General features: G+C 30.3%; 1 protein-coding gene across 1 annotated transcript in view; it reads left to right on the top strand.

The window, feature by feature from the left end:
- LOC143228456 (rho GTPase-activating protein 26-like) overlaps positions 1–16,220 on the top strand; it is a 147,598-nt gene that overhangs the window by 104,660 nt on the left and 26,718 nt on the right. The window contains 8 exon segments of the mRNA XM_076459713.1: positions 304–346; positions 4,429–4,471; positions 4,831–4,885; positions 5,330–5,392; positions 7,173–7,242; positions 8,340–8,437; positions 10,516–10,553; positions 13,110–13,245. Of these exon segments, the coding sequence (XP_076315828.1) occupies positions 304–346; positions 4,429–4,471; positions 4,831–4,885; positions 5,330–5,392; positions 7,173–7,242; positions 8,340–8,437; positions 10,516–10,553; positions 13,110–13,245 (546 nt within the window).

Genomic DNA, 16,220 nt, shown 5'->3' with positions numbered 1-16,220 from the left:
TATGTATTGTTTAACTTGATGTAAAGTACTGTTATGTATTGTTTAATTTAATCTAAAGTACTGTTAGGTTTGTTTAACTTGATGTAAAATAGTGTTAGGTTTGTTTAACTTGATGCAAAGTACTGTTATCTATTGTTTAATTTGACCCAAGGTACTGTTAGGTATGTACTTAACTTTGGATGTTAAGTACTGTTACATATTTTTAAAATTGGAATGTAGAATTATGATTGATTAAAAGTTATTGTTTGTGATTAATATTTTGAAACAATGACTTCTTAAAAGTGTCTTATTTTGTTTGAACAGATTCTTAGTTTCATGTATGGCTGGTTGACATTCTATCATCAAGGTAAGGATTCAGTTACTTTTGTTTTTTAATACTCAAGGTTACTGTATAGTTAAACTGTTTTCTGAACATTGTATTATATAAATCAGGGTCTCAGTATTGTTGATATGTGATATAGATTTTATTGTTGATATGTGATATAGATTTTATTGTTGTTAAGTTGTTAATGTCCTGTCATGAAGGCATTTGTTTTATTGTTGTTAAGCTGTTAATGTTTTATCATCAAAATACAGATTTTTTGGTGGCTAAGTTGTTAATTTTGTTGTTAAAGTACAGGTTATGTTATTGTTCATTGGTTACTGTTCTGTCTTCAAAGTACAGTATTTATTATTGTTCTGTGATCGAAGTACAGGTTTTATTGTTGTTGAGTTGTTAATGTTCTGTCTTCAAAGTACAGGTTATATTATTGCTTAGTTCTTAATGTTCTGTCATTGAAGTACAGGTTTTATTGTTGTTAATGTTCTGTTAGCAAAGTACAGGTTTTATTATTATGCTGTTAATGTTCTGTCATGATGGTATTGGTTTTATTATTATGCTGTTAATGTTCTGTCATGAAGGTATTGGTTTTATTGTTATGTTATTATTGTTCTGTCATGAAGGTATTGGTTTTATTGTTATGTTATTATTGTTCTGTCATGAAGGTATTGGTTTTACTATTGTTATGTTGTTAATGTCTTGTCATGAAGGTATTGGTTTTACTATTGTTATGTTGTTAATGTCTTGTCATGAAGGTATTGGTTTTATTATGATGTTGTTAATGTCTGGTCATGAAGGTATTGGTTTTAATGTTATGTTATTAATGTTCTGTTATGAAGGTACTTGTTTTACTATTGTTATACTGTTAATATCTTTTCATGATGGTATTGGTTTTATTGTTGTGCTGTTAATGTTTTGTCATGAAGGTATTGGTTTTACTATTGTTATGTTGTTAATGTCTTGTCATGAAGGTATTGGTTTTATTATTATGCTGTTAATGTTCTGTCATGAAGGTATTGGTTTTATTGTTATGTTATTATTGTTCTGTCATGAAGGTATTGGTTTTATTGTTATGTTATTATTGTTCTGTCATGAAGGTATTGGTTTTACTATTGTTATGTTGTTAATGTCTTGTCATGAAGGTATTGGTTTTATTATGATGTTGTTAATGTCTGGTCATGAAGGTATTGGTTTTACTATTGTTATGTTGTTAATGTCTTGTCATGAAGGTATTGGTTTTATTATGATGTTGTTAATGTCTGGTCATGAAGGTATTGGTTTTAATGTTATGTTATTAATGTTCTGTTATGAAGGTACTTGTTTTACTATTGTTATACTGTTAATATCTTTTCATGATGGTATTGGTTTTATTGTTGTGCTGTTAATGTTTTGTCATGAAGGTATTGGTTTTACTATTGTTATGTTGTTAATGTCTTGTCATGAAGGTATTGGTTTTATTATGATGTTGTTAATGTCTGGTCATGAAGGTATTGGTTTTAATGTTATGTTATTAATGTTCTGTTATGAAGGTACTTGTTTTACTATTGTTATACTGTTAATATCTTTTCATGATGGTATTGGTTTTATTGTTGTGCTGTTAATGTTTTGTCATGAAGGTATTGGTTTTATTATTGGTAAGTAAATGTTTTGTCATGAAGGTATTGGTTTTATTGTTACGTTATTAATGCTCTGTCACGAAGGTATTGGTTTTATTACTGTTCAGTTTTTAATGTTCTGTTATGAAGGTACTGGTTTTACTATTGTTATATTGTTAATATTTTGTGGTGATGGTATTGGTTTTATTATTGTTATGCTTTTAATATCTTGTCATGAAGGTGTTGGTTTTATTATTATGTTGTTAATGTCTAGTGATAAAGGTATTGGTTTTATTATTATGCTGTTAATGTCTGGTCATGAAGGTATTGGTTTTATTGTTATGTTATTAATGCTCTGTCATGAAGGTATTGGTTTTATTATTATTTTCTTAATGTTGTGTCTGAAAGTATTGGTTTTATTATTATGTTGTTAATGTTCTGTCATGAAGGTATTGGTTTTATTATTGTTATGTTGTTAATGTCTTGTCACAAAGGTATTGGTTTTATTATTATGTTATTGTCTAGTCATGAAGGTATTGGTTTTATATTTATGTTATTAATGCTCTGTCATGAAGGTATTGGTTTTATTACTGTTCAATGTTTGATGTTCTCTTATGAAGGTACTGGTTTTACTATTGTTATATTGTTAATAGCTTGTCATGATGGTATTGGTTTTATTGTTATGCTGTTATGTTCTGTCACGAAGGTATTGGTTTTATTATTGGTAAGTTCTTAATGTTCTGTTATGAAGGTATTGGTTTTATTGTTATGCTGTTATTTTCTGTCACAAAGGTATTGGTTTTATTATTGGTGAGTTCTTAAGGTTCTGTTATGAAGGTATTGGTTTTATTGTTATGCTGTTATTTTCTGTCACAAAGGTATTGGTTTTATTATTGGTAAGTTTTTAATGTTGTGTCCTGAAAGTGTTGGTTTTATTATTGTTATGTTGTTAATAGCTTGTCATGATGGTATTGGTTTTATTGTTATGCTGTTATGTTCTGTCACAAAGGTATTGGTTTTATTATTGGTAAGTTCTTAATGTTCTGTTATGAAGGTATTGGTTTTATTGTTATGCTGTTATTTTCTGTCACAAAGGTATTGGTTTTATTATTGGTGAGTTCTTAATGTTCTGTTATGAAGGTATTAGTTTTATTGTTATGCTGTTATTTTCTGTCACAAAGGTATTGGTTTTATTATTGGTAAGTTCTTAATGTTGTGTCCTGAAAGTGTTGGTTTTATTATTGTTATGTTGTTAATGTCTTGTCACAAAGGTATTGGTTTTATTATTATGTTATTGTCTAGTCATGAAGGTATTGGTTTTATATTTATGTTATTAATGCTCTGTCATGAAGGTATTGGTTTTATTACTGTTCAATGTTTGATGTTCTCTTATGAAGGTACTGGTTTTACTATTGTTATATTGTTAATAGCTTGTCATGATGGTATTGGTTTTATTGTTATGCTGTTATGTTCTGTCACGAAGGTATTGGTTTTATTATTGGTAAGTTCTTAATGTTCTGTTATGAAGGTATTGGTTTTATTGTTATGCTGTTATTTTCTGTCACAAAGGTATTGGTTTTATTATTGGTGAGTTCTTAAGGTTCTGTTATGAAGGTATTGGTTTTATTGTTATGCTGTTATTTTCTGTCACAAAGGTATTGGTTTTATTATTGGTAAGTTTTTAATGTTGTGTCCTGAAAGTGTTGGTTTTATTATTGTTATGTTGTTAATAGCTTGTCATGATGGTATTGGTTTTATTGTTATGCTGTTATGTTCTGTCACAAAGGTATTGGTTTTATTATTGGTAAGTTCTTAATGTTCTGTTATGAAGGTATTGGTTTTATTGTTATGCTGTTATTTTCTGTCACAAAGGTATTGGTTTTATTATTGGTGAGTTCTTAATGTTCTGTTATGAAGGTATTAGTTTTATTGTTATGCTGTTATTTTCTGTCACAAAGGTATTGGTTTTATTATTGGTAAGTTCTTAATGTTGTGTCCTGAAAGTGTTGGTTTTATTATTGTTATGTTGTTAATGTCTTGTCATGAAGGTATTGGTTTTATTACTGTTCAGTTGTTAATGTTCTGTTATGAAAGTATTGGTTTTATTATTGTTATATTGTTAATGTTCTGTTATGAAGGTATTGGTTTTATTATTGTTATGTTAATGTCTTTTCATTAAGGCTTTATTGTTGATTTGTTAATGTTGTGTCGTGAAAGTAGAGGTTTTATTATTGTTATATTGTTAATGTTTTGTCGTCAACGTTGAGGTTATATTATTCTAGTGGTTTGGTTTTAATTTTCAGTTCCCATGTTCTCATCTTTTAATGATTTGTGTAACTCTAGAAGTTGTCGTGTAATGTGGGTCCTCCTGTAATGGAAATATGTGTTATTTTTTTGATGGTCTTTATTTATTGGTGCTTGAAAACAGAATTCACACACTTTAAAACAAGGTTTAAGTACAGCTTATTGGTAAGATCACTGTACTTTGCTTTAAATTTATATTTATTTTTTTAGGACATGAAGTAGCCAAAGATTTCAAGTCTTTCATGACAGATTTGCAGATCTGATTACAGAGAGTAAGTATTAGAAATAAAACAGAAGTTAAGTCTTTATTAGTGATTTGCCATATCATTAAGATACTCACCTGTGTTTTATCCTTCCAATTAGTGGTTTATATCTTATTTTTTCAATGGAGTGTTTATAGAATATATTTAATATGACGTGTTTCGTAAATTAGTTTTGTTTGGTTGTTTATAAGCACAAAGTCAATCAATAGGCTCTGCTTATCCTAGGTATTGAAACCTATTGTTTAGCATCGTAGGCTTAAGAATTGTTGTTGATCCCCTGGGGGAAGCCTTTATATCGTGTGTGTGTGTCCATGGTTGCATGTATGTATATATTTGCTGATCGAAATAGGTTCATATTAGTTGTGATACAGTTAAAAATACTCCATCTTATTGAGAATGTTAAGGTGTGGCAGGGCCCGATGTTTATGGTGCTCAACTAGGAATTAGAGGGTGGTAGGTTTGATTACTGTCACAAAGCACTCTCACCTTTTCAGTCATGGGACTGTTTTAATGTGATGGTCAGTCTTTCATTGATGAAAGAGAAACCCAAGGAACAGTGACATGTGGTATTTAATGTGTGTCTTTCCGAAAGTCTTGCTTCAATATTAAGGATGGCCAGTGCATATAGCTTTTGACTACTTTTGAATGAAATAATTATAGGAAAGAGTTTGTTTTATTATGTTTTTAAATATATTGATAGATAACTTTACTGTGAATTAGTTAAATAATAGATGGTGTGTGTAATAAAGAATGGCTCACAAGACTCAGTATTTATTAATACAGCTAGAAATTTGTAAGAGGATGTTGACGGAAGGTTGTCTGTTTTAATATTTGAATTTATGTTTCAGACAAGAGACAATTATGATGCCACCACCTGTGAAGCGTCTCAGTTAAAGCTTCGAATGCTGGAGGTAGGATTATTATGTGTAGGGTGTACTGTTTAATAAATAAAGTTTCCTTCACTTACAGTGAATGATCTTAACTCAAATGTCACATGAGAACTGTTTTCATGGGCCAAGACTGATACATGTCAATATTATTTTCTTTTATGAAATGGCCACAAAAACTGTTATCGTGTCCAAGTGACACATATGGAGTGACTAAATAAGAACCATTTTCATGTCGAAGTGACACATATGGAGTGACTAAATAAGAACCATTTTCATGTTCAAGTGACACATATGGAGTGACTAAATAAGAACCATTTTCATGTCCAAGTGACACATATGGAGTAACTAAATGAGAACTGTTTTCATGTTCAAGTGACACATATGGAGTAACTAAATGAGAACTGTTTTCATGTTCAAGTGACACATATGGAGTGGCCACACGAGAACTATTTTCATGTCCAAGTGGCACATATGGAGTGACCACACGAGAAACATTTTCATGTCCAAGTGACACGCATGGAGTGACCACATGTGAACTGTTTTCATGTCCAACTGAGACATTTTGAGTAGCCTTATGAGAATCATTTTCATGTTCAAGTGACACATATGGGTGGCCATGAGAGAACAGTTTTCATGTCCGAGTAACATGTATGGAGTGGCCACATGAGAACTTTTTCAAGGACCCTGATTGATATATTAATTAATTTTGTATGTGGTGTACATTTATTTATAATGTTAAAACTTGAAGAATCAAGATTCTTGGTTTTGTCTTTACAGAATTGATTTTATATTAGTTTGAAGTGAATGTTACTTAGAGATCAATAAGTCATGCTCACTAAACCTGACTGTGCATGGTATGAAACATTTACAAATAATTCAATCTTTTGTTTGTAGTGTGCCACTTGAATACATGTGTATAAATTATACACATGTGTAACTGGTAGTTGTAAAAACATTTTGCAAAATATCCAACATACTGAAGTTGTGAATTAAGGAAGTTAGTTGAATAGCCAAAACATGCTAACTTTGAAACCATTTTTTATATGTAGGTTGGAATGTAGTGTCTAATGTATTCAGTGATTTCTATGTAGAATTGAAGTTGATGCTTGCCTGATCTTTTTGTATATAGTTTAGTTGTTGCTTAATGTATGACCTTTTCCAGGTTTTCTATGTAGGCTGTGATTTATTACCTAATATTCTCCAGGTTTTATATGTAGGCTGTGATTTTTACCTGACAGTCTCCAGGTTTTGTATATAGGTTTTATATGTATACCAGGAATTTGTGTCTGATCTTTTCTACAAAAACACCAAAAAATGTTTGTGTAAACATTGGAATGTCATTAGAACCTAAAGTATGTGTGTTACTTTGGTTTTTTTGTGTAAACATCGGAATGTCATTAGAACCTAAAGTATGTGTGTTACTTTGGTTTTTGTGTGTAAACATTGGAATGTCATTAGAACCTAAAGTATGTGTGTTTGGTTTTTGTGCTTAAACATTGGAATGTCATTAGAACATAAATAATGTGTGTTACTTTGGTTTTTGTGTGTAAACATTGGAATGTCATTAGAACCTAAAGTATGTGTGTTTGGTTTTTGTGCTTAAACATTGGAATGTCATTAGAACCTAAAGTATGTGTGTTACTTTGGTTTTTGTGCTTAAACATTGGAATGTCATTAGAACCTAAAGTATGTGTGTTACTTTGGTTTTTGTGCTTAAACATTGGAATGTCATTAGAACATACATTATGTGTGTTACTTTGGTTTATCTGTAAGTGCTAGTGCATGAATTTTCTGTTTCTAGAAATACCAAGATCCTGGTTCCCTCAACAAAATGTATACTAGACAGGGTTATTTATTCCTCATGGAAAAGAGTAAGTCCAATGAGAAATATTGTGATACTATATGATGGTATGATATGCTAAAAACATTTAGTTTGTCATAGTGTGGTACAACTACACAGGTGCAGATTAAGGCAGGGACTGTAGCCCTATGCTAGAGCTAAAAAAAACAAACCTGTCACGAGGTTTAGATCTTTTGAACCTTAGCCTTTAGCCACAATTATATGCTTAGTGAAAAAAGGTTAGCTTCACATTCATCTGCTCCTTAATCTGCCTCTGCATGTACATGCATATTTTGTGGGAGATATTGATATGAAGTAACTTAAATAATGAATGTATTAGGAAACATAATTCATGTTTTAAAACAGTAATGAATTCCTTCTATTTTGTATCATGTAGTAGTTAAAATCACTTTCCTTGTATAAAGAAATGAGTGTAACTAAATTATATAGGTAAGGTAAGTAATCTATAAAAAATGTTTTAAATTTACACAGTTATAAAACTCTATAATAACTTAGCAATTTTTCAATTTAAGTTAATAAACTTCAAGTATAGAAAAGTTTTCTTGTATTAAATATGTGTAAATTTTACACTTGTAATTATAAGTTGTTAATTATAAAAATGAGGTTCTTACCTGTAAGGTATGTTACTTCCACAAAGTGTGAGGTTCTTACCTGTAAGGTATGTTACTTCTATAAAGTGTGAGGTTCTTACCCGTGAAGGTGCGTTACTTCTTTAAAGTGTGAGGTTCTTACCGTGGAGGTACATTACTTCTGTAAAGTGTGAGGTTGTTACCCGTAAGGTACGGTACTTCTATAAAGTGTGAGGTTCTTACCCGTAAGGTACATTACTTCTATAAAGTGTGAGGTTGTTACCCGTAAGGTACGGTACTTCTATAAAGTGTGAGGTTCTTACCCGTAAGGTACTTTACTTCTATAAAGTGTGAGGCTCTTACTCGTAAGGTACGTTACTTCTATAAAGTGTGAGGTTGTTACCCGTAAGGTACGTTACTTCTATTAAGTGTGATGTTCTTACCGTAAGGTATGTTACTTCTATGAAGTGTGAGGTTTTTAAATCAAAGGTATATACAACAATATGTGTTTGTTATTATGATTTAACACTGTCAACAGAGGCACTGGGGACCACATGGAATAAACAGTTTTGTCAGTATCAAAAAGGAAACAGAAAATTTACAATGATTCCTTACTCACAAACAACAGGGAAAATAGTAAGTTTACTTATATGTATTGTTGTGTATTGTTCATTTAGAAAACAAAATTGCTGGAAAATTTTTCTTGTAAAATTTGAAAATATATGTAAGACCCAAGATATGGCCAGTCTGAGATAATGGTGGTGGTGTACTGTGAATATCTGTATTTAACATTATCTGTAGCATCTGTTACAGATTATGAGAAATGATTACTAATTTACTGAGGTAATGGTGGTGTACTGTGAATATCTGTATTTAACATTATCTGTAGCATCTGTTACAGATTATGAGAAATGATTACTAATTTACTGAGGTAATGGTGGTGTACTGTGAATATCTGTATTTAACATTATCTGTAGCATCTGTTACAGATTATGAGAAATGATTACTAATTTACTGAGGTATTCCTGGTGATGGTGTACTGTGAATATCTGTATTTAACATTATCTGTAGCATCTGTTACAGATTATGAGAAATGATTACTAATTTACTTCTGATCAAAACAAGTTTCTTATTAAGGTCAGAAATAAAAGTTTACTGTGTAATCACCATAACTAATTAAATATGATGTTCATATTGTAGGAAGGATTACCTTTTAGTGTTGGGTTACATCACTATAAGCAACACTGTGGGCACTTGTTCTTGTTTAAAAAATGTAGTAAACATATAAAAAATACACATGGACATGTATTATCTCCTTAAATTAACCTGAAAAAAGTAAATCAAAGGAGGTTTGATACTTAGTTTTACTAAAACTGTCAATATATTCAGAAATCTGTTCTTGTTTGAACATCATCTAATGTAGAGATTAGAAACCTGAAGTACATGGTTTCCTAAAAACATGTTATGTGTAAACATAGTAAATACATTGTAAATAACAATATATCATAATTAACAATATTAACAACATATCATAATTAACAATATTAACAACATATCATAATTAACAATATTAACAACATATCATAATTAACAATATTAACAATATATTATAATTGACAATATTAACAATATATTATAATTGACAATATTAACAATATATTATAATTGACAATATTAACAATGCATTATAATTAAGAACATGCTTTTCATGCTGAAAATAGAATATGTCAAATTTGTTCTAATTATGTCTTTAATATAATCTTTTTTACAATACATTGTCATATAACTAGGTTACTTTTCTGGGTTATATATTTACAGAGATTTTAATTTTATTTCACTATGTTCTCTTTTTTAAACATTTCTGTTTTTATATGACTTGATGTTCGATACACCTGACTTCTACTACATGAGATACACCTGGCCTGCTTTACTGTTATAGTTTAGAAAGAACACAAAATGTTAACAACATTCAACTTGTCTGGATCTTGTTATAGTTTAGAAAGTACACAAAATGTTAACAAAATTCAACTTGTCTGGATCTTGTTATAGTTTAGAAAGTACACAAAATGTTAACAACATTCAACTTGTCTGGATCTTGTTATAGTTTAGTTAACAACATTCAACTTGTCTGGATCTTGTTATAGTTTAGAAAGTACACAAAATGTTAACAAAATTCAACTTGTCTGGTTTTTGTTATAGTTTAGAAAGTACACAAAATGTTAACAAAATTCAACTTGTCTGGACCTTGTTATAGTTTAGAAAGTACACAAAATGTTAACATTCAACTTGTCTGGATCTTGTTATAGTTTAGAAAGTACACAAAATGTTAACAACATTCAACTTGTCTGGATCTTGTTATAGTTTAGAAAAAACACAAAATGTTAACAACATTCAACTTGTCTGGATCTTGTTATAGTTTAGAAAGTACACAAAATGTTAACAAAATTCAACTTGTCTGGATCTTGTTATAGTTTAGAAAGTACACAAAATGATAACAAAATTCAACTTGTCTGGATCTTGTTATAGTTTAGAAAGTACACAAAATGTTAACAAAATTCAACTTGTCTGGATCTTGTTATAGTTTAGAAAGTACACAAAATGTTAACAAAATTCACGTTGTCTGGTTTTTGTTTTAGTTTTTATGTATAACATTACTAGTGGATAATCCTTTGTCATGGTGCCTGAGAATTTGATATTTTTATTCTTTGTTATAGTCAACAACAGACACACTGATAGTAAAGGAATGTACAAGGTGAGTTTATTTTCTGTTTGTTTACACATTATAAATGTAATCGTTTTCATGTTGATTGAACAGTCACATGAATCATCACTTCTGCTTATTAGTTCATTACGGTTATACTCAACCTGTACTTACTTCAATAGTGATAGGAATTGTTTTGTAATTAGAGTAGCAAGTCTTTTGTCTATAGAAAGTACTGTAGACAACAGTTCAGAAAAGTTGTTACTCTGAATACAGATGATCTGGTGAGGAGCTGAAAAATGTAGTAATTAGAGAAAAGGCTTAGGAAAGTTTGCTACCATAAAGACAGGTGAATGGTGTCTTGGAATTGGTGTATTAAATAAACTTAAATTTAATATGTTAAGTAAGCTTGGACTTGGTATATTGTGTAAACTTTGGTGTGTACCTTTTCTGGTATATTAAGTACACTGTGGCTTGGACCTGGTACATTAAGGAAACTTTGACTTGGATCTAGTACATTAAGTGAAATGCAGCTTGAACCTGGTATTTTAAGTACACTGTGGCTTGGACCTGGCACATTAAGTAAATTTAGTCTGGAGTGCATGTGTAGGTAAAGTGTATTTTAGTCTTGATGTCTAACAAAGTTTAACTTAAACTCGTGTGTAAACCCGTTTGTGATGAGCTTGGTAGAGATTACATGAGATTGTTTACATTGGCATGTTAAGTATTTATACTGTAACTTTTAATGTTTCATGTGTATCTTCACAAAATTTGGTAGACTTTTAGTAAAGATCACAAATATTTTGTACACAGAAAATCAATTTTTTATTAAAGATTTGTTTGTGAAAATATTGTGTCTGTTTTGTGACTAGTCTGAGTGCGAGGTGAATTTCATGCTACTATTAAAAATCTGTGCTTCATTCCAAAAATCTCAACTATTATTTGTGTAATATCTAAAAGCTTATAAATATATTACAGTGTTTGTTTTCAGTAAAACTGTGCATCTTTTCTGTTATTTTACTTATGGTAGATCTATAAAAGGTTGGTCAATTTGACCAATTTTGTAACCACAAAAAATTGAAATAATGCTAAATTGCCATTTTCTTCTACCTAAAGTGCCTTCAAATTGTAACATGAAACTACATTTGTTTATCATAAGTAATTATAGATTTGTGTCAGTATACATCTCTTTATACATTTTAATTTTCTTTATTGCCCTTTGAACCAAGTCTGACTGTTCTTTACACCATCATAATTTGTACGTTGACTTGTTGAACATGGGGCTCAAATTTACGATATCCACAAACTACTCTCTGCATGCCTTATGAAATATTTTTATTATATATATTTATTTTATTTTATTTTATGTAATCTAACTTTAACTAACCTAAAGAGATACTAAATACTGCATTTTACATACTTTCATAGTAATAAATAAACATGGAAATAAAGTAATAAGGTACCCACCCAAGTCTTTTTTATTTTGCTGTTGAAGACACTTAACCTTACTTTGTTTGTGCTAATGGTAGTAATGCACTAAATATTTTTTTATTTAATTAAATAATCCACCAAATAACATAGAATAATAACCATTTATAAAGCAGCCAACTGTCATTATTTTTCTGGCTTTCTACCTCTGTAGCAAAAATTGTTGCAAATTCATCTAAGCTAGTTGGTATCTTTCCCAACAGAAGAAATTGACAATTGTTTTCTCAGAAAACAGTGTAATATAATACATTAGATGAAAAGTGTGGTTTACTATTGGTTTTATATATATAGCACAGAAGTAATAGTAATAGAGAACAATTTGTAAATCCTGAAAAAAGGATGTGACAAACGAGACTGGTAAGAGAGATTTGATTTTCTGTGTGAAAAATTTGTAATCAAACAAGATTGAAAGCTATAGAAATTGTAGTTTGTCTGAACAATGACAATTTTATTGTGAGTAATTCACATGTTTCATACTTATTGGAGGGGTAGAAAATCAAACAGAGAAGAGGAGAAAATGTCATGTTTCTCACAACAGGTGAAATTCAGGATTTTGAAAATATTGCCTTTTAAATATAAGATATTAAAATGTACATACTGTTAAAATATTGTTTATTAGTCATACCTTTGTGTTAAACTTATTAGTTTAACACAAACAAAAAGTTTAAATTTTGAATATAACTAAAACTGTGGCATGCCCAGTTAGACACACTTGTTACAAAAGGGTTAAGTGTGCCTTTATACATTTTGAGATTTTACTACATTTCTGTGAACAGTTGACTACAAAGGAATTTTCCTTGCTTTTACTTAATTTGTTGACAGATTTAGCAGCTCTTAAAGATGTAGATTTTCTTCTATTGCATACTTGTCACTTTGATTTGATTTTGTTGTATTATGTAATGTTAACAAACCGAATTATGATGTGTTTTATCTGTTGCAGATGTTTTAATAACTTACATTGTGTGTAAATCTGCATTTTCGTTTTGTATTTTGTATCGAATACTGTTTTTTCTTGCATACGATAAAAACTGAATTAATAAAAATTAACACTAAATTTGAGCTTTGTTATTGTAACGTACACTGTACTATAAATAATTTTGTTTTTATTGTACTCACCAGGCGGATGAGTGAATCGATCGACAAAAGGTTTTGTTTTGACGTTGTGCCGCAAGACCGACCATCTTCATTAACGTACCAGGCACTGTCTGAAGAAGATAGAAGGTTATGGTTAGATGCAATGGATGGGAAAGAACCTGTAATTATATCTGATATCTCTTGTATATGTGTTGTTTTGTTGTGGTAATTCTGTTTGCCAGAGGAAAGAACCTGTAGTTATATCTGATATCTCTTGTATATGTGTTGTTTTGTTGTGGTAATTCTGTTTGTCAGTTCGAAAGAACCTGTAAATATATCTGATATCTCTTGTATATGTGTTGTTTTGTTGTGGTAATTCTGTTTGCCAGTTGGAAAGAACCTGTAGTTATATCTGATATCTCTTGTATATGTGTTGTTTTGTTGTGGTAATTCTGTTTGTCAGTTGGAAAGAACCTGTAATTATATCTGATATCTCTTGTATATGTGTTGTTTTGTTGTGGTAATTCTGTTTGTCAGTTGGAAAGAACCTGTAATTATATCTGATATCTCTTGTATATGTGTTGTTTTGTTGTGGTAATTCTGTTTGCCAGTTGGAAAGAACCTGTAATTATATCTGATATCTCTTGTATATGTGTTGTTTTGTTGTGGTAATTCTGTTTGCCAGAGGAAAGAACCTGTAGTTATATCTGATATCTCTTGTATATGTGTTGTTTTGTTGTGGTAATTCTGTTTGTCAGTTCGAAAGAACCTGTAAATATATCTGATATCTCTTGTATATGTGTTGTTTTGTTGTGGTAATTCTGTTTGCCAGTTGGAAAGAACCTGTAATTATATCTGATATCTCTTGTATATGTGTTGTTTTGTTGTGGTAATTCTGTTTGCCAGTTGGAAAGAACCTGTAATTATATCTGATATCTCTTGTATATGTGTTGTTTTGTTGTGGTAATTCTGTTTGTCAGTTGGAAAGAACCTGTAATTATATCTGATATCTCTTGTATATGTGTTGTTTTGTTGTGGTAATTCTGTTTGTCAGTTGGAAAGAACCTGTAAATATATCTGATATCTCTTGTATATGTGTTGTTTTGTTGTGGTAATTCTGTTTGTCAGTTGGAAAGAACCTATAAATATATCTGATATCTCTTGTATATGTGTTGTTTTGTTGTGGTAATTCTGCTTGTCAGTTGGAAAGAACCTGTAATTATATCCGATATCTCTTGTATATGTGTTGTTTTCTTGTGGTAATTCTGTTTGCCAGAGGAAAGAACCTGTAGTTATATCTGATATCTCTTGTATATGTGTTGTTTTGTTGTGGTAATTCTGTTTGTCAGTTCGAAAGAACCTGTAAATATATCTGATATCTCTTGTATATGTGTTGTTTTGTTGTGGTAATTCTGTTTGCCAGTTGGAAAGAACCTGTAATTATATCTGATATCTCTTGTATATGTGTTGTTTTGTTGTGGTAATTCTGTTTGCCAGTTGGAAAGAACCTGTAATTATATCTGATATCTCTTGTATATGTGTTGTTTTGTTGTGGTAATTCTGTTTGCCAGTTGGAAAGAACCTGTAATTATATCTGATATCTCTTGTATATGTGTTGTTTTGTTGTGGTAATTCTGTTTGCCAGTTGGAAAGAACCTGTAATTATATCTGATATCTCTTGTATATGTGTTGTTTTGTTGTGGTAATTCTGTTTGTCAGTTGGAAAGAACCTGTAATTATATTTGATATCTCTTGTATATGTGTTGTTTTGTTGTGGTAATTCTGGTTGCCAGTTGGAAAGAACCTGTAATTATATCTGATATCTCTTGTATATGTGTTGTTTTGTTGTGGTAATTCTGTTTGCCAGAGGAAAGAACCTGTAGTTATATCTGATATCTCTTGTATATGTGTTGTTTTGTTGTGGTAATTCTGTTTGTCAGTTCGAAAGAACCTGTAAATATATCTGATATCTCTTGTATATGTGTTGTTTTGTTGTGGTAATTCTGTTTGCCAGTTGGAAAGAACCTGTAATTATATCTGATATCTCTTGTATATGTGTTGTTTTGTTGTGGTAATTCTGTTTGCCAGTTGGAAAGAACCTGTAATTATATCTGATATCTCTTGTATATGTGTTGTTTTGTTGTGGTAATTCTGTTTGCCAGTTGGAAAGAACCTGTAATTATATCTGATATCTCTTGTATATGTGTTGTTTTGTTGTGGTAATTCTGTTTGTCAGTTGGAAAGAACCTGTAATTATATCTGATATCTCTTGTATATGTGTTGTTTTGTTGTGGTAATTCTGTTTGTCAGTTGGAAAGAACCTGTAAATATATCTGATATCTCTTGTATATGTGTTGTTTTGTTGTGGTAATTCTGTTTGCCAGTTGGAAAGAACCTGTAATTATATCCGATATCTCTTGTATATGTGTTGTTTTGTTGTGGTAATTCTGTTTGCCAGTTGGAAAGAACCTGTAATTATATCTGATATCTCTTGTATATGTGTTGTTTTGTTGTGGTAATTCTGTTTGCGAGTTGGAAAGAACCTGTAATTATATCTGATATCTCTTGTATATGTGTTGTTTTGTTGTGGTAATTCTGGTTGCCAGTTGGAAAGAACCTGTAATTATATCTGATATCTCTTGTATATGTGTTGTTTTGTTGTGGTAATTCTGTTTGCCAGTTGGAAAGAACCTGTAATTATATCTGATATCTCTTGTATATGTGTTGTTTTGTTGTGGTAATTCTGTTTGCCAGTTGGAAAGAACCTGTAATTATATCTGATATCTCTTGTATATGTGTTGTTTTGTTGTGGTAATTCTGTTTGCCAGTTGGAAAGAACCTGTAATTATATCTGATATCTCTTGTATATGTGTTGTTTTGTTGTGGTAATTCTGTTTGCCAGTTGGAAAGAACCTGTAATTATATCTGATATCTCTTGTATATGTGTTGTTTTGTTGTGGTAATTCTGTTTGCCAGTTGGAAAGAACCTGTAATTATATCTGATATCTCTTGTATATGTGTTGTTTTGTTGTGGTAATTCTGTTTGCCAGTTGGAAAGAACCTGTAATTATATCTGATATCTCTTGTATATGTGTTGTTTTGTTGTGGTAATTCTGTTTGTCAGTTGGAAAGAACCTGTAATTATATCTGATATCT

This window comes from Tachypleus tridentatus, chromosome 10 (genome assembly GCF_004210375.1).
Source record: "Tachypleus tridentatus isolate NWPU-2018 chromosome 10, ASM421037v1, whole genome shotgun sequence".
Taxonomy (NCBI): Eukaryota; Metazoa; Arthropoda; class Merostomata; order Xiphosura; family Limulidae; genus Tachypleus; species Tachypleus tridentatus.
The sequence above is the reverse complement of the archived record's forward strand: the minus strand, read 5'-3'. Positions and strand labels throughout refer to the sequence as shown.